The 27,617-nt window shown below is 31.3% G+C and overlaps 1 protein-coding gene across 3 annotated transcripts; it reads right to left on the minus strand.

Annotated features, from left to right (window-relative positions):
- Positions 1-5,616: 5,616 nt before the first annotated feature.
- Positions 5,617-26,976, minus strand: LOC106070926 (polyamine-transporting ATPase 13A3-like). Of its 3 annotated transcripts, none has more exons than XM_056008506.1 (32): positions 26,914-26,976; positions 26,470-26,565; positions 25,830-25,997; positions 24,717-24,775; positions 23,817-23,880; positions 23,501-23,586; positions 22,786-22,860; positions 22,452-22,521; positions 21,933-22,067; positions 21,754-21,820; positions 21,106-21,237; positions 20,811-20,987; positions 20,538-20,683; positions 19,931-20,131; positions 19,306-19,367; positions 18,774-18,918; positions 18,381-18,476; positions 16,026-16,182; positions 15,806-15,926; positions 14,708-14,832; positions 14,453-14,625; positions 12,765-12,952; positions 12,290-12,442; positions 11,152-11,248; positions 10,907-10,979; positions 10,659-10,809; positions 9,638-9,783; positions 9,113-9,201; positions 8,747-8,830; positions 7,397-7,534; positions 7,181-7,306; positions 5,617-6,864 (listed from the first exon to the last, which is right to left on the minus strand). In XM_056008506.1, exons 2-32 carry the CDS (start codon positions 26,524-26,526, stop codon positions 6,739-6,741), a joined length of 3,687 nt encoding a protein of 1,228 aa, XP_055864481.1. In that variant the 5' UTR covers positions 26,527-26,565; positions 26,914-26,976; the 3' UTR covers positions 5,617-6,738. The 3 variants fall into 3 exon arrangements, with proteins under 3 accessions (XP_055864481.1, XP_055864483.1, XP_055864484.1); XM_056008508.1 differs by lacking the exon at positions 26,914-26,976 and adding an exon at positions 26,827-26,890; XM_056008509.1 differs by lacking the exon at positions 26,914-26,976 and adding an exon at positions 26,757-26,775.
- Between the last annotated feature and the right edge of the window lie 641 nt (positions 26,977-27,617).

Genomic DNA, 27,617 nt, shown 5'->3' on the forward strand with positions numbered 1-27,617 from the left:
ATCTCCCAGTTTTATGAATATTCAACACCCATTAGATATCCTCTCCTGATCCTATGAACGCAATAACACAACAAACACACACACACTGACACAACAGACACATACATGCTAACACAACAGACACACACACTAATACAACAGACACACATACTAACCCAACTTTGGGCTAACATTGGTAGAAGTGGGACAAAAATCGATTGCTGGATTTGATCAAGAGCGACCGACCAAGAAAACAAGTTCAAATGAAAGCGCGTGTTAAAAAAAAAAACCAGATGCAGCTGCCAACTTTTTCTAAGGATAAGGAAATGTGACAGACGACAACAAATCAAATCTTCAACTCCAAAAGGTAAAAAAATTGATAAAAAAATGTAAGAATAGTAACGACGAATAAAGATCTGGGCAAGCGTTTGTAATATAATTAGTTGAGTGTGTGGTTCGTCCAATGCGGTAGCGTATGTAGGTCTACAAGTTTTTATGACTGTGAATAACATTACAAAATATTTTTCATTTTAAAAGAAATTACTTAGTGAAATCTTTCAAAAGTGAAAATATAGCCCCAGATCTATACTTCGATGTCAAGTTTCGAACATAATTTAAAAATGTCCATTCAATACTTTTAATCAAGCCATTTTGTGGAACTCCGGATTACTTGAGATAACAAACAAATAGACTACGGAACATCAGAAATGCGGGAGTGAAGTCCCTTGCCAAGCGATAAAAATGAAGTATCAGCAAGGGAAAAGCTATCAATTATTGAAACCATCAACACATCACATCATGGCAGCAAAGATCTGGTATTTAATGTCCCCAAAGCTACGAGTTTTATATTCGCTTCTCAAATCTTTAATTGCCGTAACATTTTGTAAAGTTCATTATTAACTACAGTAGATTTTAAGTGGAGTGTAGAAATACAACAGAATCAACTTAAAGCTAGTAGCTACCCTTAAAACAACAGGTATATTGTTTCTAAAATAGATCAATAAAAGATAAAAAGAAAGACGTCGAATTTGTTCTTAGAAAATAATTTGATATTATATAAAACTTGGGGCATTTAACTAATTAAACTTCATTTACACAGATCATTTTATTAAATTATGTCAAATGTCCACTTATTTTAGTGTCTGAAGACCCCTGCTGATGTATGATACCCAAATCTTTGTCACAGTTCTATTCTTGCTTGGCTGGTTAGGGGTTACTCAATTACTCAATGCCAATTAATTAATGCTTGCTTGACTCATTAAGGGTTACAAAAATAAGTACAATTATCACTAAATAAACTCCATCTACAACTATAGATGTCCATGAATAATAATAACACTTTAATATCAAATAAGCACGCAATGACATCGACTCTCAAATATTAATTCACAATCACCAGACCATCAACTTTCATGAAATATAAATAGCCTACATAAACACCAGTCCAGGAAGCGACTGTCCAACCTTCCCGGACTGGGGACAAGACCTCACTAACACACTCTCTCTCACATTCCAAGAAGACTAAATGATTCAGTTCATAACACGTGCAAGACTATTCACATTCATAACCTGGGGAATACATTCCGCAAGGTTGTTAACGCCTAAAGTGGTAATGGTCTTAAGCCCATCATTACCTATAACATGCTTTCAATGGCATGCGTCTCAAATAGCCTATGACAACCAGTCCAATTCCTGGCCTTTACTCTACAGAGTTACATAAACAAGGGATATAACTATCATACCAAAATTAACATATTCACTCTCGCCATACCTCCCCCTGACATTTTGTTTTATAATTGTAGGCCTATATATTATCTACAACTCAGCTCCTACTCAAAGAAGCAATAGAAGCAATAGGATACATAGTGGTGAAGGTTTCCGTGCTGCCCTTAGACACACAACAAACGCAACCTTCCTTGAGTCGGGATTTGAACTCGTATCCCCTTGACAGGTAGCCAAGCAGTTTTTGACACCTAGCCACGCATTTCACAATATAGATAAATAGTATAGATGTAATGCAATAGAATGCAATAGAATGAATGTAATGCAATAGAAAGTAAAGGTCAAGTCCACCGTGCTAACACAAAACAGTCAAGTCCACCTTGCTAACACAAAACAGTCAAGTCCACGTTGCTAACACAAAACAGTCAAGTCCACCGTGCTAACACAAAACAGTCAAGTCCACCGTGCTAACACAAAACAGTCAAGTCCACCGTGCTAACACAAAACAGTCAAGTCCACCTTGCTAACACAAAACAGTCAAGTCCACCTTGCTAACACAAAACAGTCAAGTCCACCTTGCTAACACAAAACAGTCAAGTCCACCGTGCTAACACAAAACAGTCAAGTCCACCTTGCTAACACAAAACAGTCAAGTCCACTTTGCTAACACAAAACAGTCAAGTCCACCTTGCTAACACAAAACAGTCAAGTCCACCGTGCTAACACAAAACAGTCAAGTCCACCGTGCTAACACAAAACAGTCAAGTCCACCGTGCTAACACAAAACAGTCAAGTCCACCGTGCTAACACAAAACAGTCAAGTCCACCGTGCTAACACAAAACAGTCAAGTCCACCGTGCTAACACAAAACAGTCAAGTCCACCGTGCTAACACAAAACAGTCAAGTCCACCTTGCTAACACAAAACAGTCAAGTCCACCGTGCTAACACAAAACAGTCAAGTCCACCTTGCTAACACAAAACAGTCAAGTCCACCTTGCTAACACAAAACAGTCAAGTCCACCTTGCTAACACAAAACAGTCAAGTCCACCTTGCTAACACAAAACAGTCAAGTCCACCGTGCTAACACAAAACAGTCAAGTCCACCTTGCTAACACAAAACAGTCAAGTCCACCTTGCTAACACAAAACAGTCAAGTCCACCTTGCTAACACAAAACAGTCAAGTCCACCTTGCTAACACAAAACAGTCAAGTCCACCGTGCTAACACAAAACAGTCAAGTCCACCTTGCTAACACAAAACAGTCAAGTCCACCTTGCTAACACAAAACAGTCAAGTCCACCTTGCTAACACAAAACAGTCAAGTCCACGTTGCTAACACAAAACAGTCAAGTCCACTTTGCTAACACAAAACAGTCAAGTCCACCTTGCTAACACAAAACAGTCAAGTCCACCGTGCTAACACAAAACAGTCAAGTCCACGTTGCTAACACAAAACAGTCAAGTCCACCGTGCTAACACAAAACAGTCAAGTCCACCGTGCTAACACAAAACAGTCAAGTCCACCGTGCTAACACAAAACAGTCAAGTCCACCTTGCTAACACAAAACAGTCAAGTCCACCTTGCTAACACAAAACAGTCAAGTCCACCTTGCTAACACAAAACAGTCAAGTCCACCGTGCTAACACAAAACAGTCAAGTCCACCTTGCTAACACAAAACAGTCAAGTCCACTTTGCTAACACAAAACAGTCAAGTCCACCTTGCTAACACAAAACAGTCAAGTCCACCGTGCTAACACAAAACAGTCAAGTCCACCGTGCTAACACAAAACAGTCAAGTCCACCTTGCTAACACAAAACAGTCAAGTCCACCGTGCTAACACAAAACAGTCAAGTCCACCGTGCTAACACAAAACAGTCAGAGAATGTCTCTCTTTGAATACTCACATTTGGAAAGCTTGTAGCGGCTACTGACAACAAAACGTGCTCCTACAGTGTCCACTAGAAGCTAGATGACCTTTCCTTTCTAGCAACCCCGGAAAGGGAAAAACGTGGTTAGTTTTGTTTGTGTGGTCTGACTGTCCATTTAGCACGTTGGGATCTCTAAAACTTGCAAAGAAATGGAAAACCCGTTCATGATATTTTTCAGTCTTCAAAGTTCTGGTGCAAAACCTTCTGAATGCGAACTATTTTGTTTTTAAAATTGCCTATACAAGGCGACCTTTCATAAATAAAATGTACACCCTTTTTAGAACTTTTTACTATTTAAAAATAGGAGAGGCGATATTAAGTAAGCAGCAGTTACCTTTGTCTGTATATTTTGATATATATATATATATATATATATATATATATATATATATATATATATATATATATATATATATATATATATATATATATATATATATATATATATACAAAAGGTTTAGTTATTTTGCAATATGTTTTACAAAAATTTCAACGTTGTTTCTGTTATAAGCGTTACTAACAATTTACGGAATAAGTTTTTTTTTTGTTTTACAAAAGCAAGAATGCATTTTGTGCATATAATTCTAATATAGGCTTTTTGTAAATTAATCTTCAATTTTATTTATCTCACGTTTTATCCTATATTAGAATAACATTAGACACTAAATGAAAGGCATCTTCCAAAGACCTAGAAAGACAGTGACCCTTCACCAAACATCCATTAGATAATCTTTTAATAACATCCACTGAGCCAGCTCACAATGAACTAAATCTTCAGGACAATCTATGGCTTCCTTCAGTATAGAAGTGACTATGGATCATCTCATAGAAATGAAATAAGGGTATAAGCTCTGTTCGGGAAGATGTCTCACACAGTAGTTTCCACTCTTAAAGCAGCTGTTGTATCCAAAGGAACGGCAAGTGTTGATACAGCTTGGGATCAGTGGCTTGGCAGGTTTAGCTAGGGTTCAGCTGCAAGCTACCTCACTAGCCAGCTCTTGGGTTTTCCTCAGGGTTGACTCCCAAAATCCTTCCCATGTTTGGGCATAGGTGTAAGGCAGCTGCGGTTCATTTCTGAATAATGAATATTAAAATAACTAATACATGAATACGTATTCGTACCCAACAATATGTCGTCCGCCGTCTAATAATACAATCATTAATGCAACACTTTCCACCCACACCTGTTCTTTCTACGGGCGGAGATAGGGTTGTGGTTCTTGATAGCATATACTGCATAGTTTCTGATATTATTGGAACATGCCTTTTACTTGCCTGGATGGCCTACTACTGGGGGGTGGGGGAGGAAAGCCGCTTCTGAGTTTGTACTTCCAAACTCTCTTTGTAATCTTGGTTTTAGTTATGAAAGACACTAAATCTAGACATTGGTCGTTTCTATTACACAAAATTGACCTTTTGGTTCTAAGTTGAAATTATTGTTCTAAAGTTTATTTATTTTCTATGGCCATTTTGAATGAAAATTGTTGGATCTATCGAAACAAAATTCTTATCATATTCTGATGTCAGACTAAAGTACAAAGTGTGAGTCAAAGTCTTAAAAATGCAACATTATAATGGTGCCATGTTAATTACTTTCTCTAGCGTCAGATTAACTTTGGTTTTGAAATCAATAATTGATCCTTGTGTTTACTCTGCCATTTTAGTTGAGCATGTGCCGCTTCTACAATGCAGAACATATTTAAAAAACAACAACGTATTTTCTAATCAAGCAAACATTAGAGGAATTGATTTATAGTTCTAAGCCATAAGACTATTTTTTTTGTATTCCATCTTGTTCGGACAACTAGGCTCTCCAAATTTTTTTACAACAAAGAATTACATTTCTTCTCGTATATAAAATACAAAACAGGTTTCATTGTTTTTCATGTACTATTAAATTGTTTCTGTACATATTATTGGCAAGAGTATCTACAATAATTGAAGAGTGACACCTGAAAGAAATAACAAATAAATAATGTGATAAATATTCCTGTCATTTTTATTTCGTATTTTTACATTCTGGACTTGTTTACATTAAGTGTATTAATGTAGAGTTTGATGATAAACTACACAAAACCAATGAACTGTAGTTCAAGTTGCTGACTCAATTTGCAGGCTTTCTGAGCAACTTCTCTATCAGATCAAAATTAATTATTGAATTACACAAAATCTTCATATTGTTTTAAGCACTTTGTCCAGTGACATTGTATTCTCATACTTGAATGAAATTGTGGATGTTCATTAAATCTTGAATTCCAATAAACAAAGAATTGTGATAAATACTCAATCATTTTTCAAATAATCTTTAAAATAAGAGATAGCAGTATCTCAGTTGCTTGTACTAGGTTACTAGTTTTTTTTTTCGTGGCACATAGTGTTTATATTATTGTGGAAAGTGATGCTTTGTGTTCTCCCTTTGATTTATTCTCTTTCAAAGTTCAATGAACTTGTATTAAACCTTGTGGTAAGACAGTCCTAATCTCTTAATTTGGAATGGTGTGTTGTCGGATTTGAATATTGATTCAATAAAAATGCATTTTTTTAAATTTTAATTTAATAATATTAAAATTCTTATATATAAACAATTTCAAGACAAGAATAAAACTCAAGAGTCATAAAAAAGCAACAATAACAAAAAGCTCAATACCTGACTCACTCCAAATCATAGAAAACAAACTTCAGTAGTAAGGCTAAGTTACATATTCATAAAATTGCACTCTATGTAAGGAACTAGGGAAAAGGAAGAGAGACAGGCAGGTAGAGAAAGCAAGGCTGGGAGATATGTTATAGTGATAACTTAACAAGAATAATGTTCAATAGAAAAAGACAATAGAACTAGAATAACTAAAGCCAGCAAGTAGAAAGTCTAATTAAATAAACCTATACATTGGAATAGTTTAAACATTAGACTTTTTGAATGTTTAGGGGATTATTTATTATGTAATGACAATAATTCAACCAAGAAAATGTTACAAGCTACTATAATATAAATTTACACTATACATGTCATATCTGAAGAATGCATATAAGAAAGCCATCTTTCATACACACACACACAAATTACACCACACAAGCTTCACATCTGTATCTGCCAACCACCTCATCATAACATTGTATTGTAGCCAGTTTCAGAGTCAATAAATGCCTTGTTCTCTGTGCCATGTCTGTTTTTGCCATGCAATTCCTCCAAGTCTGATGAAGACTTATATCTGAGTTGTGTCTTGTCAATCTGTACAGAATAAACAAATTACTAAAAATGATTTACTCAAAAGGGATCATGTTAATAAAATCACACATTATTCCCCCCCCCACACCAAAAAAAAAAGAAAAAGAACTTCAAGGTTTAAATTAATTTTTTATGTGTTAATTTTATTAAAAATCTTCATTGGAAACAACACTCGGTGTTACAACATCCAAGATAAATTCATGTCAGTGCTAAGTGTCTATAAGCAATGAATGAACTAAAGATTACACTTACTTAACAGTTAACATAAACTCCAATGGTTTATAACTATAATAATATTGAAGGAAAAAATTCAATCAACCTTTTCATTACTTTCCTCTTCTTCCTCTTGATCTAAAATGTCCTCCAAAGAACTTTTCAGTTCTTCAATATTTTGAGATCCTTGATGGAGGCTTTCAAGACGTTGGAACATCTCAGCAAGATCAACCTGAACAATATGATATGTTACTATTACAGGTGCAATTCATCAAGTTATTAAATCAATATAACTAAAGTCAGCGTGTAAAGCTATCTCTACCTGTTTATCAGAGACTGGAGGCCAGTTTGGATCTCCTTCAATGTCTGATTCAATCTTGTGATATGCTAGGTCTTGGGAACATCCTTTCAAACAGGATGATAATTTGCGCCTTAGAGATTCATTGTCGATGAGGAATTTCTAGAGGAGATTTATTTTTGTAAAATATATCAAAATATATTAGTGTGTTTTTGCGTTTGTCACAAATTTTTAAATATTTTAATATTTTCTTTAGCCATCAGAATGAAAAGACATTCATGGTAAATTTAAAAGAAATCAAATTAAAAACTATTAGAAAACATTATTGAAAAAAAAACTGTTAAAATTAAAAGCACTACTTCTAAATTTAAACTTATTTTTTCTTTGAGTAAAACGACTAAATCTAGAAAACTGAGTTTCATATAGTGATAAAAGTAGGTCAACTTTTGGTTAAGTAGTCTGTAAAATAAAATATTTTTGGGTGAAGAGAATTGGCTCAATAATATTTTTCCAAGTGTAATATACTTTTAAAAAATATGAAGAGCAATTTGAAATAAAAAAACAAAGATTATATTAAATGTAATTGTATCAATTAGTTTAGATCAGTCATGGAATTAAATTTGTAATAAATCTAGACTAAAAATCTGTGCAATTAGAAATATTTTTACTAATTGTTTTTGTTTAACACAAATATCATTCTTTCTAGCTTTCTCAATATGATATAATCGTATCACTTGTCTGGATCAGTTGGAAAAGGGGGGGGGGGTGTGGAAGAAAGAAGGGGGTACCTGGGTGAGTTTTACTGTGATCACTTTTTAAATGTTTTTTTTTTTTAAAGTTGAAAAACCTGAATTCAAACTCAAGGGCTCAAGCCTTCTGAAGCCAACACACTAAATACTGTGCCAGGGAAGTGCTTATAAAATAAAAAAAGTTTAACAGTTATCTATTGTTTGTTTCCAACTTTAAAGTAGTGACCTATTACTCTTTACATAGTATAAAGGGGACTAATTCAACTTACACCACCACATTAGTCAAGTACAATTTCATTCCCTTGTTCAATACAAAACAAAATTATTAATTAACAATAGTTAATTAACTTATTGGTTAATTCATTTTATTGAATCTTGTTTTGTCAGGTAAAAGAAATAATTGAGTATGATGTCATCTAAATCTGAGATTGTGTGTGTGAGAAATAATGTGTACAAACTTTCGAACAGACACAGGTATACAGAGTGAGTTGATTTAAGCTTTGTAAATATAACAATGACATAGTTTAGTAGATTTACATAAAAGTTTAATAATAATAAATTTAATGCTAAATTTTATTACTTACTATCTGATAATGTACTCACTACCCTTTAACTATAACTTTACCTCTGTAATATAAGCCAAAACAAACTGTATGAATGCCAAGCCAATAATAAATGATCTGTATTTGATTGAAGGTAACACATTCAGCTGAAAAGACAAAAGAACAAGCAAATGAATATCAATAATGAAATAATGTAGTTCACCTGAAATCTCTTGCGTTTATTTACAATTAAGAATGGTGACAAAATAACAAAAATAAACACATTCCTCTTATTTTTACCTTAACTCTTAAGTGAAAAATCTATAAAACTCAAAACACTCTGCTTTGACTCTATCTGAAATTCAAGCATCTAGTGCACTCTTTTGAGTGCAGTGTGCAACAAATAATATATATGTATATATTATATATATGTATAAAGAGAGACTTACTTCTAGTAAATCAGCAAAGTTCTCTGTTGGGTAAATGTTGATCCATGCTGTTGCTCCAATAGCTACTATTAAATTTAAAATCAGCCACCCTGCAAAAAAAAACACTTATTTTATTTACTACATTGATAAATGAAAATCTAGTGCAAATATATATATGCTATCTACTGTTGTATGAGTGCTTGTGTTTTTAAATTCAAAACCCAACAATATAGGCATTACAAATTAACAGATGATCAAATTGTTGTTTACATTTATAAGTCTGTTACTTTACCAATAAATGTTGCTTCTGAGACATTTTTAATAGAAAAGATAATAAAATTTAATTAATGAGCTTAAATGAAGTCATAGAGATTCAAATCTGACTTGATAAAAAATTGTGAATCCTTTATTTTTTTAGCTAAATAAAGTAGAACTGATTATGAACTAAGATATGGATTTGGAGATCTCTTCTGAATTGGGATAAATGTAAAACTAAGTTATAGTAAATGATATTTCTAATTATAAAGTTGCTGAAGTTCAACTTACAATTTGAGAAAATAGATTTCCTGAAAGGTGCCCCTTTAGCAAACACAACAGCTAATGTGATATACTGATAGGCAGAAATCAAGAAAACAGCAGCATTTTCTTGGCAATTGTAATCTTCCTCATCATTATCCACAAAAGGAATGAACCTGATCAATTAAATGTAGCTTCTTTTTTGTTTTGGTGATTCATATGAAAAACTAAAACAATGTTTAATTCAGAAAAACATGACTTATTGTAATTAGAATTTTTTTTATTACTATGTGCTATTAAAAGATTTATTTTCTAAAGACTTATGTGAAACACATAATTGTTATATTATCTACTAGAGTTTCATTGATTGTTATCAAAATATGTTCAACAGACAATAAATATCACTTTTTCAAGCATATGTTAAACTGTTGTTTTTTTTAATGAATAAAAAATCTGGATTAAAACAAAAAAAAAATTTATAATTTCCAATAAAAATAAAGGTTGTTAAAACTTAAGGTTAAGAAAAAAATGCATTTTACATTTTGATGTAAATTGTTGGATTGTAATGTTGAGTTTAAATGGATAATTAAAGGTTCTTTAGAAGCATGTAATGGGTTGCCTGAGCCAGCCAGGAAAACCAGTGACTTGTCAGGAATTTAAGTAATTGGTTAACATGCATGACTAGATTGGCCTGGGAACACAAGTAGGACGTAGTCATCTTCTTTTTTGAAGTAATGTCTGTATTTTATCAGATAAGATAAGAGAGGCAGACAAATGCACACTGGAAAATGTTACAAACACATCAAAATATATTGATGAAGTTAGAAAGAGGAAGTTCTAAGACAGTAAAATCCAATGAATAAAAACAATGAAGTTTACCAATTACCATAATGAAAGCCAAACTACAGTGCTAATTTAAAAAATTGAGAATTACTTAATACTAAAATATTATCTGTAGTCTTAATGTAAAATCTAAAGCTATCTCAACCACTAGCACTATACCTATAACTAAACCTAAAAGCCTCTTCTAAAGAATACCCAACTATTTTACCATGGCTGTGCTTGAACATAGAAGTACATGAATGTCTGAAAGGCAGTAACATAAGTCATCTGAGTCAGGATGCTGAGGATTGGGCTAGGACTAAGTAAACTAACCAATGGTCTATCAACTACTAATTCATCATACGGACCAGTCTGGCTGACTGTGAAGAAAACAATAAACAACAATAAGTTTCTTATAGTCTGTAAAAAAAAGGTAGCTAACACTCACATCTACTGAAACAAAGAAAAGCAACTTACATGAAATACTGAATGTTGTGATAAGAAAGAAATCAACATATAAAAATTCTGGATCAGTCAAGTTGGCATCAATCTAATAAAACAAAACAGGTATATGTTGATAAGTTAAATAATTTAGTTTTTGTTGCTTCAGGGAACAAGAACCAAAGTTAAAAATAAAACTATGTTGATTTTAATCCATACTCCACTTTCAATTTACAATAAAGAGTCGGAATAGAAATTAACTGGGTTAAACTGTAACTTACCCAATACAGAATCAGAACTGAAATAAACTGTGTTAAACTGTAACATGCCATATACTTGAAAACACCAAATGATGTCACCAGGGCAGCGCGACCTTCTCTAAGAAACAAATGAATACATTAAAAAAATAATGTTATGTTAAATATAAACTATTATTTAATGGATACAAAATGTCTTATTTATAACTACTTTGATGTTCTGATTAAACCCGATCTTTCCACCAACAAAAGGAATCCTACTGGAGATAAATAAATGATAACCAGTCCAGACGACATAAGGTGACCATTGGTCTCATATTGTGATAAGAGAAAGAAAAGACCAAAGAATATTTCATCAATGCTATAATTTGGTAACAAAATAAAATTACTAAACAAAAAAAAATAACGGATTCCACATTTTTGTTATTATAATGGTGTTAAAACGATAGCCAAAGTTTTAAAAATTAAAATACTTATGAATAAATCTTTTTTAAGATTAGTTTGTCTTTTCAGCTCTCGTGTTTATGTTTGTAATGTTATCACAGTGCCTTGAGTCTACATTTTGTTTGTTTGTGCTTTATAAATAAAATTATTCTTTTTAATTATTATTTATCACAATAAAAACAAATGAAACCAAGTATTATACCTTAACATATAAGTTGCACATAACAATTTGAGATTTGATTTGACCATAGTATTTGATTGCTTAACTAACTAAATCACAGGCTGTCTAGATCTAAAATCCAGAGTTTGATTCCTTGTAAAATGTTGATTTTACTTGCATTGAGAATGCTTCCAATGTATTTCAATAAGTAAGTGACATTTATTGTTGAAAAAAAAGGTAGTTGTCCATTGCCATGGTCACATAGTACCCTCATTAAATCCCTAGTGAGGAAATAAATGTGAATCTATTCTTTTTCCTACCCACAAGACCCCACCAAAGTTTAAATTGAGAACTTGATTTTTTACTGTGATTATAATTCAAGACCACATTCAAGCACACTCTGTGTTTTGAGTTTTAGAAATATATAGGTAGGCTGCTAATGTCAATAATATACATAACTGTATTAATTCCTACTTCTTAAGACAACATAAATTAATAACAATAGGAATGTATTCAATGTTCTGGGGTAAAAGGGAAGAATGCTGAGAATAGACTTACTTAATAACATTAGGAACACATTCAATGTTTGGAGTCTTTGAAGTGAAAGGGGAGGCTACTGATGCTTCAGCTTCAGATAAAGATATTCCCATATGAGCAGTCTTTAGTGCACCACAGTCATTGGCCCCATCTCCACACATACCTACATAATATCTGTTAATGAAATAGACATTAAATGATTGACTTCACCTAATTATGTTTTAGAAACAGGCTGCACATAATAGGCAGCAATTTTATTTTACACACACACACATACTCAAAAATTATAGTTCATTTGTTGAAACTATTTATGTATCAAAATCTATTTCAAGATGGTAACAATGTAATCATTTTAAAACGTTTTAATGAAATCTCAGAAATAAATATCAGGAAAATAAAATTTGATACAATTTTTAGTCAACTATTCCTAAACAAAACAAATAATTCTTGCTGATACATTTTCAACTTTGAGACTATGATTAACTCCAGAACCTACCCTACATCTTGCAAAACTTGAACAAGTTGACCTTTTTGATCTGGACCCATACGGGCAAACACTGTACCTTTGACCACTATTTTTTCTAATAGATCAGGGCGATACTGACGTATAACTGCCCACGTTTTTCCAGTTAGGGCAAAATGAAAACGCTGATGGTCCTCAATCATTTGGATTTTATGCTCTTGCTAAATCAAGAAAAATTTTTTTTCAGCTTAAGAATTATGAATAATACAGATACAACATAAACTTTTAATGTTATTAATCAGACATATTTCTATTTATGAAATATATTATAAACATAGAGTGCACTACTTTTTACACATAAGAGAGCATAAATGTATTAATGGTATTATCCTTTTTAAAATTAAAATATGTTATCTTTACTTTACACTATTAGATTTATACAAAAAAATACATTAAGGTTGACTGATGCCCTTTATTATTAGCTTTCATTCAGCTCATAAAGCTGAGCTCTATCTAATTATGAAATATTATGGACCATTATCAGCAGTAAAGTTAAAAATTCCCCTTTCAGACCTTGTGATCTATAGGGCTGATGATGTAAAGGTAATGTTTCTGTGGCCTATGGTTAATGAGGTTGTTATGGGGCCAGCACAACAACCAACTGCCTTTACTTTTCCACAACTTATGTTAGGTGCCCATTAGAGCTAGGTGGACTCAGAGGCGCCCAAAGATCCCGAAATTAAACAAATCCCAGTGTTCAACAGGATTCAAACCCTGGACCCGCAGTTCAGAAGCCAAGTGCTTTACCATGCAGCCACTGTGCCTCCAGCAGATGGTCATAAGCAGCAATAAATCAATGCTAGTAATTATTTAACTATAAAATTAAAACAATTTTTTCTAGACAATAGAATAACTCAGTTTATAATTATTCATTTTAAACAAGCTTTAGTATATATATATATTTATTTATTTAGAAGCACATTTTTTTGTATTTCTTATGAGCTCCAACATAGCTATGGAGTCCAATCCTCACTTTAAAAAGCCGGCCACATACATGGCATGACTAAGTTGGGTCTACTGCAGATGTGCCTGGTTCTTTTCTCATCTTTTTGTTGGCTCCAAGTTCTTTCATGCTGGTCACTCTCCTTGACACATATCTTAAGACTTCAATTTTACAACTTCACATCATGAGGAGCAACTGACAGCTAGCATTTACCAGCCATGAATGTCACTCTCACATTCCTAGAGGGAGCTCTTAAAGGTGTCTAATACAGTCTTTGTAATGCTTGTACTAACAACCCAGAAAACACTTTCCAGTACACAGCTCCCTATAAAAAAACGATTGGGGAGGGTAATTTTCAGGCATATGAACTACATGTCCCACCGATCATAATTGGGACTCACATGATAGTTTTTTTTCTTAGATAGCATAGGTTTAAAGAGTTAAGCTTTTTGATGTGTTGAGAATAAAAGGCCCATGATGCATATAAGAGTGAAGGACTTTGGTAAATCACATCCAAATTTGGTTGTTCAAATCTATTCATAACAATGGTATGCAGAATGATTAAATTTATGAATTTTCATTTAAAACAAGCTCTAGTATTTATAATATTCAAGATATAAAAAACGACAGTGTTTGTTGAGCAATATTTAATATATATGTTACAATATGTTTGCTAAACTTTGGTGCAACAGTGAACTACTTTTAAAAAATGTTTTACCAGTGTGAATGCTTGTTCCACTTTAGTGTTAGCATCATCAGCATAGACAAACTCTAGAGAAACTTCTGACTGACCAGCTTGTGGAGGGTAGGCCTGTACCAATATAATGCGTTCACCAAGATCCACCATTTTACATTCCCGGGCAACACTTAGAGCTGTTAGCATGTTATCACCTGGACAGTAGAGGGAAGTAGCTATTGTATAATGTACAATGAAAGCAGGCATGCCCGAAAAGAGCAATCAATGGTAAGTTACCTGTGACCATAATAGTTCGTATGTCTGCATCATTCAGTTCACATATAACAGGTGCTGACTGGGGCTTTAGACGATTCTCCATGACTAGGAGACCTAGGAATGTTAAATTATGCTCCACTTGTTCCCTGAAAAATGGTATAGACATAAATAAAGATGGATGCACAAATTAAAACATCTGCATATGAATATTTTTCATTCTGCATCAATTTATGACAATAATAATTATAATAGTAAGGCATTGTATTTGAGTCTAGATGTTAAGGAATATTACAGTATATTTCAGCTAACTAAGCAGACCCAGTTGCACCCTACATATTTTGTCACATCTAATTCAGATAAAGCCATTGTCCGCAGGGGTCTATGCAAGTTTCCTTTTGATCATGTGCACCTTAGTTAGATTTTTCTTTGAATCTCAAATGCTTTTTCAATGTATTGGTAAAAGTTCTCTGTCTCTTTGAGAAGCAATTTTCTGCTTTATGCCAGTGAGAAAAAACTACCACCTGAGTTGGTGTTAAAGAATTTCCAGAGAGAAGCTCTGTTGTACCATTCCATATAATCACATCAAAAAAGATTTCCTTAGGCATCTTCTATATATGATATATGCTTTCTCAAGCACAGCTAACAATCAATAAGTAGTTTCCTCTATATTATTCACTCTTGTATGTAACAAAACATCTTTATTTGATATGTAGTGTTGCCTACATTTGCTCATTATAGAGCACATGCACTATTGGTGGAAGCATGCAAGGAACAGCCATATATGAGAGTTGTTGGAACTACTGCTTCATAGACAGGCTTCTGATTGTAGATAAAGAGACCTATTTTGCCATACAATCATGGAGATGATCGAAAATATCTGCTGGCCATAGTCAGGAAACTGTGCTACCCAGATGTGCAAACTGATTTGTGGAGCTGAATAAATTCTTTTGAAAAACTTCAGGAACATTACTTCCATTTTTTCAAAAGCTGATGGTTAAACAGAAGAAGCAGCAATCTGAAGCTCTTTTTCAAGCTTCATATGCAAGATATCATCTCAATTTAATTTTAGTCTCAGAGAATAAATGATAATAACTACTTAAAAAAAAAACAAGTTCTTGCCTATTTATCCTTTGAACTTTGACATAGTTAAGTTTGGAAGAAAGCTGTTTAGAGGCTAAGGCAATAACTCTGTATCCATGCTGGGTATAAGATTGTAGAACTTGATGGAAATTCTGTGGTACTGGAAGATATTAATACAAAGAAATGATTCAAGCAGAAAAAATATGTACGAATAACACATACTAAGTTCAAGAAAAGAATTATATAAGCCTTCACTTACTAGTTTCTGGTTTAGATAGACTTGTGATCATTTCTGGTGACCCTTTCACATAGAGGTCAAAGTTCTTGGCTCCCAATCTTCGGGTTACAACTGACATTCTTTGTAGAGAGGAGGAAAATGGGAACTGTCGCACAATACCTAGTTCAATATTGTTTAGCTGTCAAAGGTAAACAGGATAAAATTACACAACTGTGAACACCAAAAAGCAATACTTAAAGAGGGCAGCATTTTTTAAAGCATTTTTTCAGTTGTTAAAATAATGTTTAAAAATTCATATTATTAGAATCACTAAATACTCAGTTTAACCAAGTAATCAATGTCCTCCAATTGTGAGTTGTACAAAGTTACACAAAATTATTATAACAAACTGACAATATATAAAAAATATTAATCCTTTAAAATTAAATGTTTAAAAACAATATGTATGATGTATAAAACTCTTATTGCTTCTTGATGATAAGATGTCATGTTTTAAAATACAATGACTGATAATCAAATAAACAAGGTTACAAAGACAGTTTGTGTGGAAACTCAAAATCGGCCCGGGAAGTGGTCCACCCAGGCAGGTAAAAAGGCAGGTATCAATATTTTCAGAAACATCATCAGAATGAAATTCTATCAAAGATAAATGACAGAGAAGAAGGGAGAAAAAAGGTTGACAGATCTTGTGTGGTGCCCCATTAGTCTAGCAGACCAAAGGATAGGTTAAAGTGAATGTGAAGTTAGATGTGAACCTGGCCTAACTGATGTCTTATAATAAATATCTAATTGATCTAATAGTTTTGTAAAAGGTCAATCTCTTATTCAAATCCTCAAGAAAAAACATTTCTGTACAAAAAATAAACATTTTTTCCTTTAGTTCAGTGTTCTATAATCATTGTATGACATTGCAGTTCACACAATAATATGAAAAACTACTTATTAATTGTTGTTTTAAATTATGTCCAAATTATATGCCTACTAAATAGATTTTTTCTCTTTAAAAAAAAGTAAACATTTTTTTTGTAAATGTAGTAGTTAGTATGACAGAACTTACTTAACTTAGCAATACAAATATAAAAACAAATTTTTTGACAAAAAATCTAAAACCATTTGCATAATGTGTTAAAAATATGGTAAATAGCCATCTCCCCTACTAAAGAGCCTTCTGTGTTTGTTACTATTAATAGTTAATAGTTGTAAATGTGGTGTATTTTTATAAAAAAAAAACTGCTTGCATAAGTGATTTAAAAAATTAGATTTTTCACTTTAAAAAAAAAAAGTAGCCATTGCATCAGAAATTTGAATGGTTTAAAATATCATGATGTCAGATTTTCACTATCTTTTCTAGTTGACGAGATCTAAACGGGACGGAAGGACAGACATTCCACAAAATACTAATAGCATCTTTTCCTCTTTGTTTTAGCCTTGACAGGAGCTGACATTGTTAATGAGCAAAAATATTTCTTTATCATGCTTCTGTAAAACCTCTACATTTCAAAAGCTCTAGGAGAAGCTTGTGTCTTCAAGAAATTCTATTTGTCTTTAAGAGATACTAGTTGTAGGCTAAAAAGATTTTAGTGTTGTCTTGAAGAGATGGTAATAATGTCCTTCAGAGATTTTAGTGTTGTCTTTAAATAAATGTTTATTGTGTTTTTAAGAGAAATGCTAGTTCTTTTTTCATTCAAGATATTTCATTTATTGTAATGAGATGTCTTTTGTTTTTAAGGAATGCTAGCAGTGTCTTCAAGAATGCTAGATTTTGTGGGGTGGTTTTTTATAGAAAAATTTAGTTGTGTTTAACAAGACCCAAATATTTTGTATTAGTTTTTTCACCTAAAGTTTATGTGATGCCAGTGTATTTATACATGGTAATAGAGAGCTGTTTTAAAAATCCTGATGCTCAAAATAAGTCTTGATTTCAACTCATGACCCTTGGGCACCAAGCAAGATAGGCACCTTATTACTCAACTACCATGCCACATTCGAATTGAATAGCCATTAGATCTAATAATATGTTGTGTTAATGCAGATGAGAAAAGAATACAAAATACATTGTTAAGTGGTATTTGGGTACCAAAGCAATTTAAAATATATCAAAGCAATGGAAAGACAAGAAATAACTGTTACATTGAGTTTATTGCATTCATATCCTAAAGTTGGTTAGGAATGTTTAACTTTGGATTTAATTTATGATGAATTATATTTAGTGAGCATGTTAAGATGACATCAAAACTTTGTTTTAGTGCCCCTCCCTATGAACATCTACTTATGTGATCAGAGCAGAGGGCTGTTAATTAGCTGTATTGTTTGGAGAGATGTACATCATAATTAAAAAAATGATAAATATCCCAGACTTTGAGAAAAGAAACTTACTATATCAAGAGAACCTTTGTGTTGAGTTGAAGGTCTTACAATGGTAGGTATCATCATATCAAAACGAGTTTCATCAGGACCTGGTTCTTCTAAGATCTGAATCCAAATTTAATATTAATGAGAGTACTTTTAAATGTGTTCTATTGTTTTACACTACTTGTTATGAAATGGAGACTCTCATTATTGAAACAACACACACATGTAAAATTTGGACTTTTATAAGTATTTGAATCCTATTTACAGAATACATAATGTTAGTAATTATATGTCCATTTGTTTTTCCACTTCTCATTTTTTCCCTTCTCTTTCATCATGTTTCACACCACTCCACATTCACTCTATTTTTTAATATAAATACTTGAATGCTTTAACACAATTCAGCTTTACACTGACCCAATTAGTAGCATTGAACATAATTAAATCCATTGGATCTCCAATGATTTCATTATCTATGATGGTTAGTGAATGACAGCAGGCCATACCAAACAGTAAATCACCATTATGTAAATGAGTGGTATCTCTTAAAATTGGGCTAAATCTGTAACAAGTATTTATAATATTACACAATTAAATATTTGAAACACTATCAAAATCCACAAAAAAAAAATGAGAGGTAGTGTAATTAAAATTCAAGAAAATATTTCTCAATAACTTTTATCTGTAGAAATGATGTAACTAAGTATTTGAATTATATTTGAACTAAATATTTAAATTATTATCCAGCAATGAAAAGTTTGAATGATAAAACTGAAATAAAACAAATTGATAATGCTAAATAAAATTTTTTAATTTAAATTTAAAACAATATTATAAAAATATTATGATAAGATGGAATGATATTTTTAAAGAAATAATGTATTAAAGAATTTATTTAAAAAAACAACAACACATGAATGGAAATAGTCCAAATAAATATATTGAATACTTTGAGTTTTTGACTTCCACTACACCATGCATGTCTAGACCATCTTCTGTTAAAGTTCCAGTCTGAGGAAATAAAAATAAGTCATAGGACATTGAAATACAAATTATACAATATAGTCTTATCAAAAAGTAAAAGTAAAGTTCCTTGTGATCTATAGGGTAGATGGTGTTAAAGTCATCTGTTTCTTTGGTCAATGGTTAACAAGCAGGGTGTCATGAGACCAGCACAATGACCAACCAGTTACTTTTCCCAACCAAAGTCAGGTATCCATTAGAGTTGGATGGACTCAGAGACACTCTAAAAATTCAGAAATTCAAAACCCAGTCTTCACCAAGACTAAATCTCAGGACCCCAGGTTCGGAAGCCAAGTGCTAAACCACTTAACTACCATGCCACCGTAATTTTAAGGGTTGAAGCAATATTTTGAAATATGGTGAAAATTTACCAAATTATTTTTAGTATATTTTAGATGCAAAAGTTGTTTTATACAATTTGTCTAATTTATGTCTTTTCTTTTAAATTATTCTAACAAAATGATAATAAGATTTAATAAAATCTAAAGTAAAATAAAAAATACAGGGGCCAAAAACTTATCATTCATATCCTACTTATTTATTTGACTCACCTTATCAAAGCATACAGCATTGATTGTGCCACACACATTGATGCCCCTAGGGCTAATACAGTAGACATCCTTGACCTTAAGTCGCCTCTGTGAAAAAACAATCCCAACTGCTAGAGCAGCAGGCAGTGCAGGGGGGATGGCTATAGTTATCAGATCTAGGGCACGCAAGATGATATCACTCACCAATTCTTCATTCTGCACCTGTGATTACAATAAAAATTCAATTTTTAACTGATCCCAATCCATACCAACAAATCAAAGTGAGACAAGAGAAGCTGTGAACACAAATATCCATACATATCAAAAGGAAAAAAAAAAGCTTTAATCTAAAAGAATCTTTGTCGGTAAAAGATGAATATAAAATAAATAAATCTGATTTCAAAATAGTATATTAAATAAATGATATCGATTTTAGATTTAACAAGTATTAACAAACTACCTACTTTGTAACATTAACTGTGTGTTTATAAACAGAAATGAATTATAAGAAAAAACAGGGATAGTACACTCGTTCTTTCATTATTTCATAATATTCAAGTCAGTTATTTTTGTAATCAAGAAAAATGTATTTGTATATATTCTGAGTTGACTTAATTAGAAAACTCACCATTAGTATGACAGTGTAGATAAAGCCCAATATAGCAATGAAAGAGAGAAACATTACATAGTAATATGAGTGCCGTTGAAACTTAAAGTCTACAGGTTTAGGATACATGATTGATCTCACCAGCTCTCCCTTAGAAGTGGAAAAACCTGAGATACAGTTATTTAGTATGAAAGTTTCAAAGTTCAAAACAAAGTGAAATACAAAACACATTGAAATATATTTAATAAAAAAATATATGTTTTAAAATATGAATATATATTTAAGAACTGTTACCTGTCCTCAGTACAACTGCCTTCACTTTCTGATTGCCATAGAATCTTGTCTGGATAACATGTGTACCACAAAATAAAATATGTCTGGAGTGAGTTTTTATAGTCACCTCTGGGTCATTCTCTGATTTCATGCCTGTTGTGTTAGGTAAAGGTGTTTTTGTTACAGGGACACTCTCACCTGGGAAGAAATAATAACCCAATAAACAAATCATACTTCCTTATATATTGTTTGGAAAGTTAGTATAATAGAGAAAAATTAAAGACCAGCTTATTTAGTTGTATAAAGAAATACTGACCAGTCAACATGCTCTCATTAACAATACAGTTGCCAGTTATGAGTACAGCATCACATTGCATGTCACAACCAAAGCGTGGAATCTCTATTACATCCCCAGGTACAAGTTCCTCTGAAGCAATGTCTTCATAAGCTGAAGAAGTAAAACTCAATGATAGCTATGAAATATTTAGTTCTATACTTTTAGATGCATAGAATCATTGAATATGATGTACTAGTATTATAATGTACTAATGCTTTAATATTTAACAACAATTTTTTAGACAGAACTAAATTTATTCCAAAAATATGTTTTGCTTTTCAAGCTTTTTCTTATTTTCAAAACTAATTCTATTCAAAGCCTTTTTAATTTGCTCACTAAATCAAACACAAACACACATACATTCTCATAGTGTGATTTGTGAACCTGAGTCAAGTATTAACAGAGACAAAAGAATATAGTCTTTTTTTGTATAGTGTATTTGAAGCAATTGAAGATATGTTTATGTTTGCTAATGCCATACGTATCACACTGACTAAAAGTGCACTAATATATAATAATTTAACCCAGTTAAATCTGTTATATGACATATACTATAACACCATGTAAACTTCTAGTCACGACCATAAAATTGAAAAACAAAACTAGAAAAACCAGTGTAGTACTTACATCCATCACTTCGTAAAACTGTATTTATGTTAGTTGATGAGACTGTGTTCCTTAAAGCTCTTTCAAACTAAATGTAAAGATGAATAGAAGCATTTAAGTTAAAATTCCTTTAAAAAATATTTCCATGATAATTCTACTTTTAAAACTCCAGTTAGCCAGGAGTTATTCAACTTTCTTACTTTTCTGGTCTGGTAGATCTGTAGTATAATAGATAATGTAGTCATGACAAAAATGCAAGTAGCATAGATCCAGTAGTCCTCAGCATACCACAAACACATAGAGAACAATTGGAAGATATAAAATGGAGAGAAAACCTGAAATGAAACAAACAAAATTAAACAAAACCTAAAATTTAATGTAAGACCTTTTGTAGTAATGCCATAAGAGAACAATCATTGTCTGTTCAAATTTCTATTAGTATGAACCAATAAAATTATCTTTTACAAAATAAAAAAAAAATGGTTGCTGTTAAACTGAACAACACAAAATACTTAAAAGTTCTTCTTATGTCTTATGTTATTTTTTTTGTTTTCATACATTATGTTTTCATTTTTGTATCATTACATCAATAAATCTTATTGACTTATTGTGTATTAGCTTAAGCCACCAGTTTTCTAACAGATTTAGGAATTATAAAGATTTTGTTTTCTTATAAAACAATATACTTGTATCTTTAATTATTTATAACTACAACTAACCTCTCTGACCAAAAGTATCATGATAGGTGTGACATGAACAGCAATAGAGTTTCTTCCATAAAGAACATGCCTGGAACATTAGAATGAAAATTTTTTTTATACATTACAAAGTATTATGTGAAGATAGAATATAGAAAACCTAAATAATTTTTTAAAGATATAAAAGGAAGATAGAAAACCAAAACAATTTTTTAAAGATTAAAATTAACTGAAACTAAGTATTTATAAATATCTAATATGTTTAATTGTCAAACATTTAAGAATTAATTAATTTTTTTAATGGCAAAATTTTTTGAAACGACTCATTTATTTTGTAAATAAACAAAGAATTTACCTTTTAGATTGTTCCAAGGATGTAAGTCCTTCTGTGTTGTGAAAGTAGGACTGTCTGTAACCTTCATCTAGTCCTCTACAAATAATAAATCATGTTACTATCAGTTGTTGTTTTGTTATTCTGGCTAATCTAGAAACTCTGGCAATTTATTCTCAAGTTTGAGTATGATTGAGCAGAAAAAAAAAGCTAATGAACAAAATTATAATTTTAAACTGAAAGCTATTTTAAAATGTGGTATCAAGGTATGATGAATTAAGAAATTTTAAAATTTTAGGAAATGATGGTGACAGAATGTTGAGAAATTGGGAAAAGACAGAAAAATTTTCCCTTATGTTTCTGTTGAATATAATATAAAACTATATAACTCAACCATTCTAACATTTAAAACCATTTCATTTTATAAACTACAATCAGCTAAAAATCATATGAACAATTGATGAAATGTTTCTGTATAAAACCAAAAGTTTCACAAGATGTGAAGTTTGACTCATTTCATTCACTTTTCCATTTGATTAATATTTCAAGACATGCCCATTAAATATTTCAAACAAATGCAAATTTATTGATATATTAAATTTTTAGTTAGAACAATTGATTCGATATATAAGCGTGATCATTAGGCTTGCAATATTTCTAATTTGTATTCTAGTTCAACAGAAAAAAATATGTATTGATCACACTTGTTTAGAAGACAAATATGATAGTAAGACATTACTTCAATGGAATGTAAGTTGAAAGCTCAGAGTTCCAAATATATTTCACTCTCTTACATACAAAAAAACGAATAAGAGTGTTGTCATTCTGTAAGGAAAAATAGAAATTTGCTTTTTATGAACAAACTTTGAAAGCATGTTTGATCAAAAGTATCAGAGTGTTATTGCGTTATTATTTTACACTGAAAATTTAATTTTAAACAAATATTATAAAAAATATTACAAAAATTTATAGATAGCAAGGTCTTAAAGGGGAACTTTACCTTCTTAAAAAAATATAAAGACATATAAAGAAATAGTAAATTGACAAAAACTCACTTCTGGTTTTAAGTTGATTTCATGTTTTTTAAATATGGCCTTTTTAGGTTTCTTTATTTTTACACTGAAACATCAATAAGTAAAAAAATTAGTTAAAAGTATTGCTTAAATGGAGATTTTTTTTATAATATCAGATTTCTGATTGTTTTATGTTGTGGTTAAAACACATGGACCTTTTATTATGATCAACAAATTTTATAATGATGGTATATAATTCTAAATCTTAATATAACAAAAGTTAAGATATTCAAAATATGTATTTTATTGGCATCTCTTGAAATATAGTGATATATTTTATGTTTTATGGAAACAACTATTTAATATATTCTTTCCATAAAACATATACATTATGGATGCCCAGAATGACTACAAAAATAAATTTTGCTTATTATCAAACCATGTAAATATAAATGTGAAGCTCAGAGCTGAAACAAAAAATGATGCAGACATAATAATAATAAAAAAAATAACAATTTATTCCATTCTGAAGATTAAGGATAAGTGCAGTTTTTCACATGGCTATTCAAACACAATTATTGTGATACATACATATTACATATATAAAGGCAGCACTGCAAACCATATTTCTTAAGAAACAGAATGGTGAATTAAATATAATGAAATAAAAGACTGCACTGACGAGGGTGGATCACTAGTCAGATAAATAAAGGTAGCACTATGGACCACATTTTTTATGATTGAGAATGATAAATTAAATATAACAAAATAAAGGACTGCACTGACCAGTGAGGGTCATTGGTTCATGCCCTCGTCAGTGCAACAGAGGGTTAGTGGTTCATGCTCTTGTCAGTGATGTTCCTTAACCAATTAGTAACTATTGTCAAATACGCTAGTTAAATTTCAATCACATATAGATGGATTATGAAAAATCTGTGTTACCCTGTTCCTTCTCTTGTCATTGTCTGCACTGTTACCACATGTCTACTGTGAAATTTATCCTGTTTAAAAGTTTTGTAATTTTCAAATTTTAATTTGAGCAACTAAAAAAAATAGAATATAAAATTCAAGAATTTAGTGAAGTGAAATTGAAACAAGTAAACTAACTGATGGCAATAAAAAAAATGTTGATATCTGTATACTATTGAAGAAGTGTGAGAAGTTGGACCTTTTCCTTTACAATGTTTGTCTATCAATAGTATAATGAACATTAATTTAAAGCATAAATCTGTTTGATAAACAAGTTGTAAAAGTAACCATTTCTAAAGAAATAAGAATGTTAAAATTAATTTTTCATAGTAAACTGTATAGATTATTGCACCTAAGAAAAACTCATATTTTGCAATGTATGAATCTCTTAAACTAAATTATATAGTAATAGTATCGTAAGTTTGAAAAAACTTGGAGTCAAATAACAAATTGGATGGCTGCCTGGTCATGTGGTCATATGTGCTTTTGACTGTCATCATGATGGTCCAAGGTTCAGACTCCATCAGCTACAATCCCCCATCATTCAGTGGGAGTTTTTTTGCTAAGATGTAATAATCTTCCATTCTGATGAAATATCCAAAACATGTCAAACAAACAAAAGCAAATCAATTTTAACATTAATTACTTGATACCTTTTGCTAAGTCATGTTCACCACACCAAATCATTATAGCTTTTACCAAAACTGCGTTAAAAACCCTGCTTCTGGGCACCATGGAAAACACAACTTAATAGCCTACTATTTACATTCAGAGATAAATTGTGGTATTATGTTATTTACAATCAGTGATAAATTGTGTCTTATTTTCTTTACACTCAGAGATAAATTGTGGTCTAATGTTACACTCAGAGATAAATTGTGGTCTAATGTTACACTCAGAGATAAATTGTGGTCTAATGTTTTTTGCACTTTGACTAATAAATTACCATATTGTATTTAGCACAAGATATTCATGTACATTGAAAAAAAAAATGCTATGTACTAATACAAAAATGTTTTTCTTTTTTAATATTCTTACTGTATAAGTAGAATTTGGATAAAATTCATTCATAATTAATTTGTTTACCACAAGAAGTATTTTCTCTGCTTTTGCAAGAGAACATTTGGAATGAGTTGCCCACAGCATTAAGTAAGGGAGCCAGTATAAGACAAGTCTGACAACTCCACATGTCAAGAAGTAGCCAATGTAGGTGAGATAGACTTTACATTTGTTGATTCTGTAAGGAACAATTTCCTGTAGAGAACAATACAGTGTACTTACTGTCACTTTATAAAAAAAATGCTAGTGTCAAGGTCAGGTCAAGGTCAGGTCAACAAAAAGTCAATTACCTGTCTAAATCATAAAACAATTTTTAGATTAAAGAAGTAATGATAATGCTATTTTGTTTATTTCAATATGTTCTCTAGGCTTGACTAAAAATAAAACAACAACAAAGAAACTTATTTTACAATGTAAAAACATAATCTTAAAAATACTAAAACTGGGATAAGAACTAAAACAATATATTATGAATATAAACAAGAGGAAAAATCTTTAAAAAACAAGACAATTAATACAGCCTACATCAGACAAAATGTTCAGTTATTTAAAATAAAAAAGGACATAAATCATAAACATACGAGACAAAATAAAACATGCTTTAGGTTGAATATCATAATTTTATCATTTGCCAATTGTAAGTAAAAAAAAAATGAAATTGTGTTACCATCTGGTCTTCTTCTCCATAGTTAACATATAGTTGATTTTTAGATTTCTGCTCCATTGGAAGACACAAAGATTGGATTCAGTTATTTATTCAATTCTGTAAATTAAAAATGATTTTCAGTAGCACTAGTAGTTTTTAACTTTATCTTGCTATTTTAAAAAGCTTACTGAATAAGGTCAGATGCTTATGATAATACACTGAGAAAAATATGAAGTTATATTTCTAAAAAGTAGTTAACTAAATACAAAGATAACTATAGAATCGCTAAAACCATAAAATTTTATCACAGGAATAATGTGTTATTAAAGATAGAGTCTTTAGAAAATTGTATGTTCAATATAAAAAACATAACTTTACAAACTAAAAGAACTAATCAGTTCAAAATGTTTATTGTGTTTGCAAATGTCATAACAAAGAAAACTTAATACATATGTGTCATCATACCTCTTATCAAAAACTAGGAGGTGTGTTCAAGTGTGTGAAACAAGTGCAAAGCTTTCTATTAAAAGGTGACAAATTTTATCTCATTACTTTCATTATCTTAAGTAACCAAAGTACAGCTATTACCAAGTTGAAGGTCAAAGGCTGATTTGAAATATAGGTCTATTTTTTTTTTCGTTAACCCAGTACATATACATTCTGGCTAGTGTCCTTTAATTTTTTTTATTTTATTGATACATCTATTTTTATTTTGGGGTAAATTTGTTAAGAGTTTTGACAACTTTACAGCTATGTTTGCAGAGACCTACATCGCCATTAGCAATATCAATATAAATATCTTGGTTATTTCGGAACCATTTGTTGGTTGAAATAGAGAGGGGCTGCATCAGTTTATAATGTCCCTTTGATCAGCCACTCTTACAATTAGAAAAAAAAAGGTTATATGGTATGACAATGTCAAATGGCTATAAGGGTGGGGCTTCTTTAAGAAAAGGCATGAGTAACATTATCTGGCATCAGTTTTATAGTGAAGACTGGCATTTTGTATTTTGGGATTTTTTAGGGCGCCCCTGAGGCCACCAAGCTCAAATGGGTAGGCCTACTTGAGTTTAATTAGGGAAAGTAAAAGCGGTTGGTTGTTGTGCTGGCCACATAACACCCTGATGGTTGGCCAAAGAAACAGATTATCTAACATTATCTGCCCTATA

This window comes from Biomphalaria glabrata, chromosome 13 (genome assembly GCF_947242115.1).
Source record: "Biomphalaria glabrata chromosome 13, xgBioGlab47.1, whole genome shotgun sequence".
Classification (NCBI taxonomy): domain Eukaryota; kingdom Metazoa; phylum Mollusca; class Gastropoda; family Planorbidae; genus Biomphalaria; species Biomphalaria glabrata.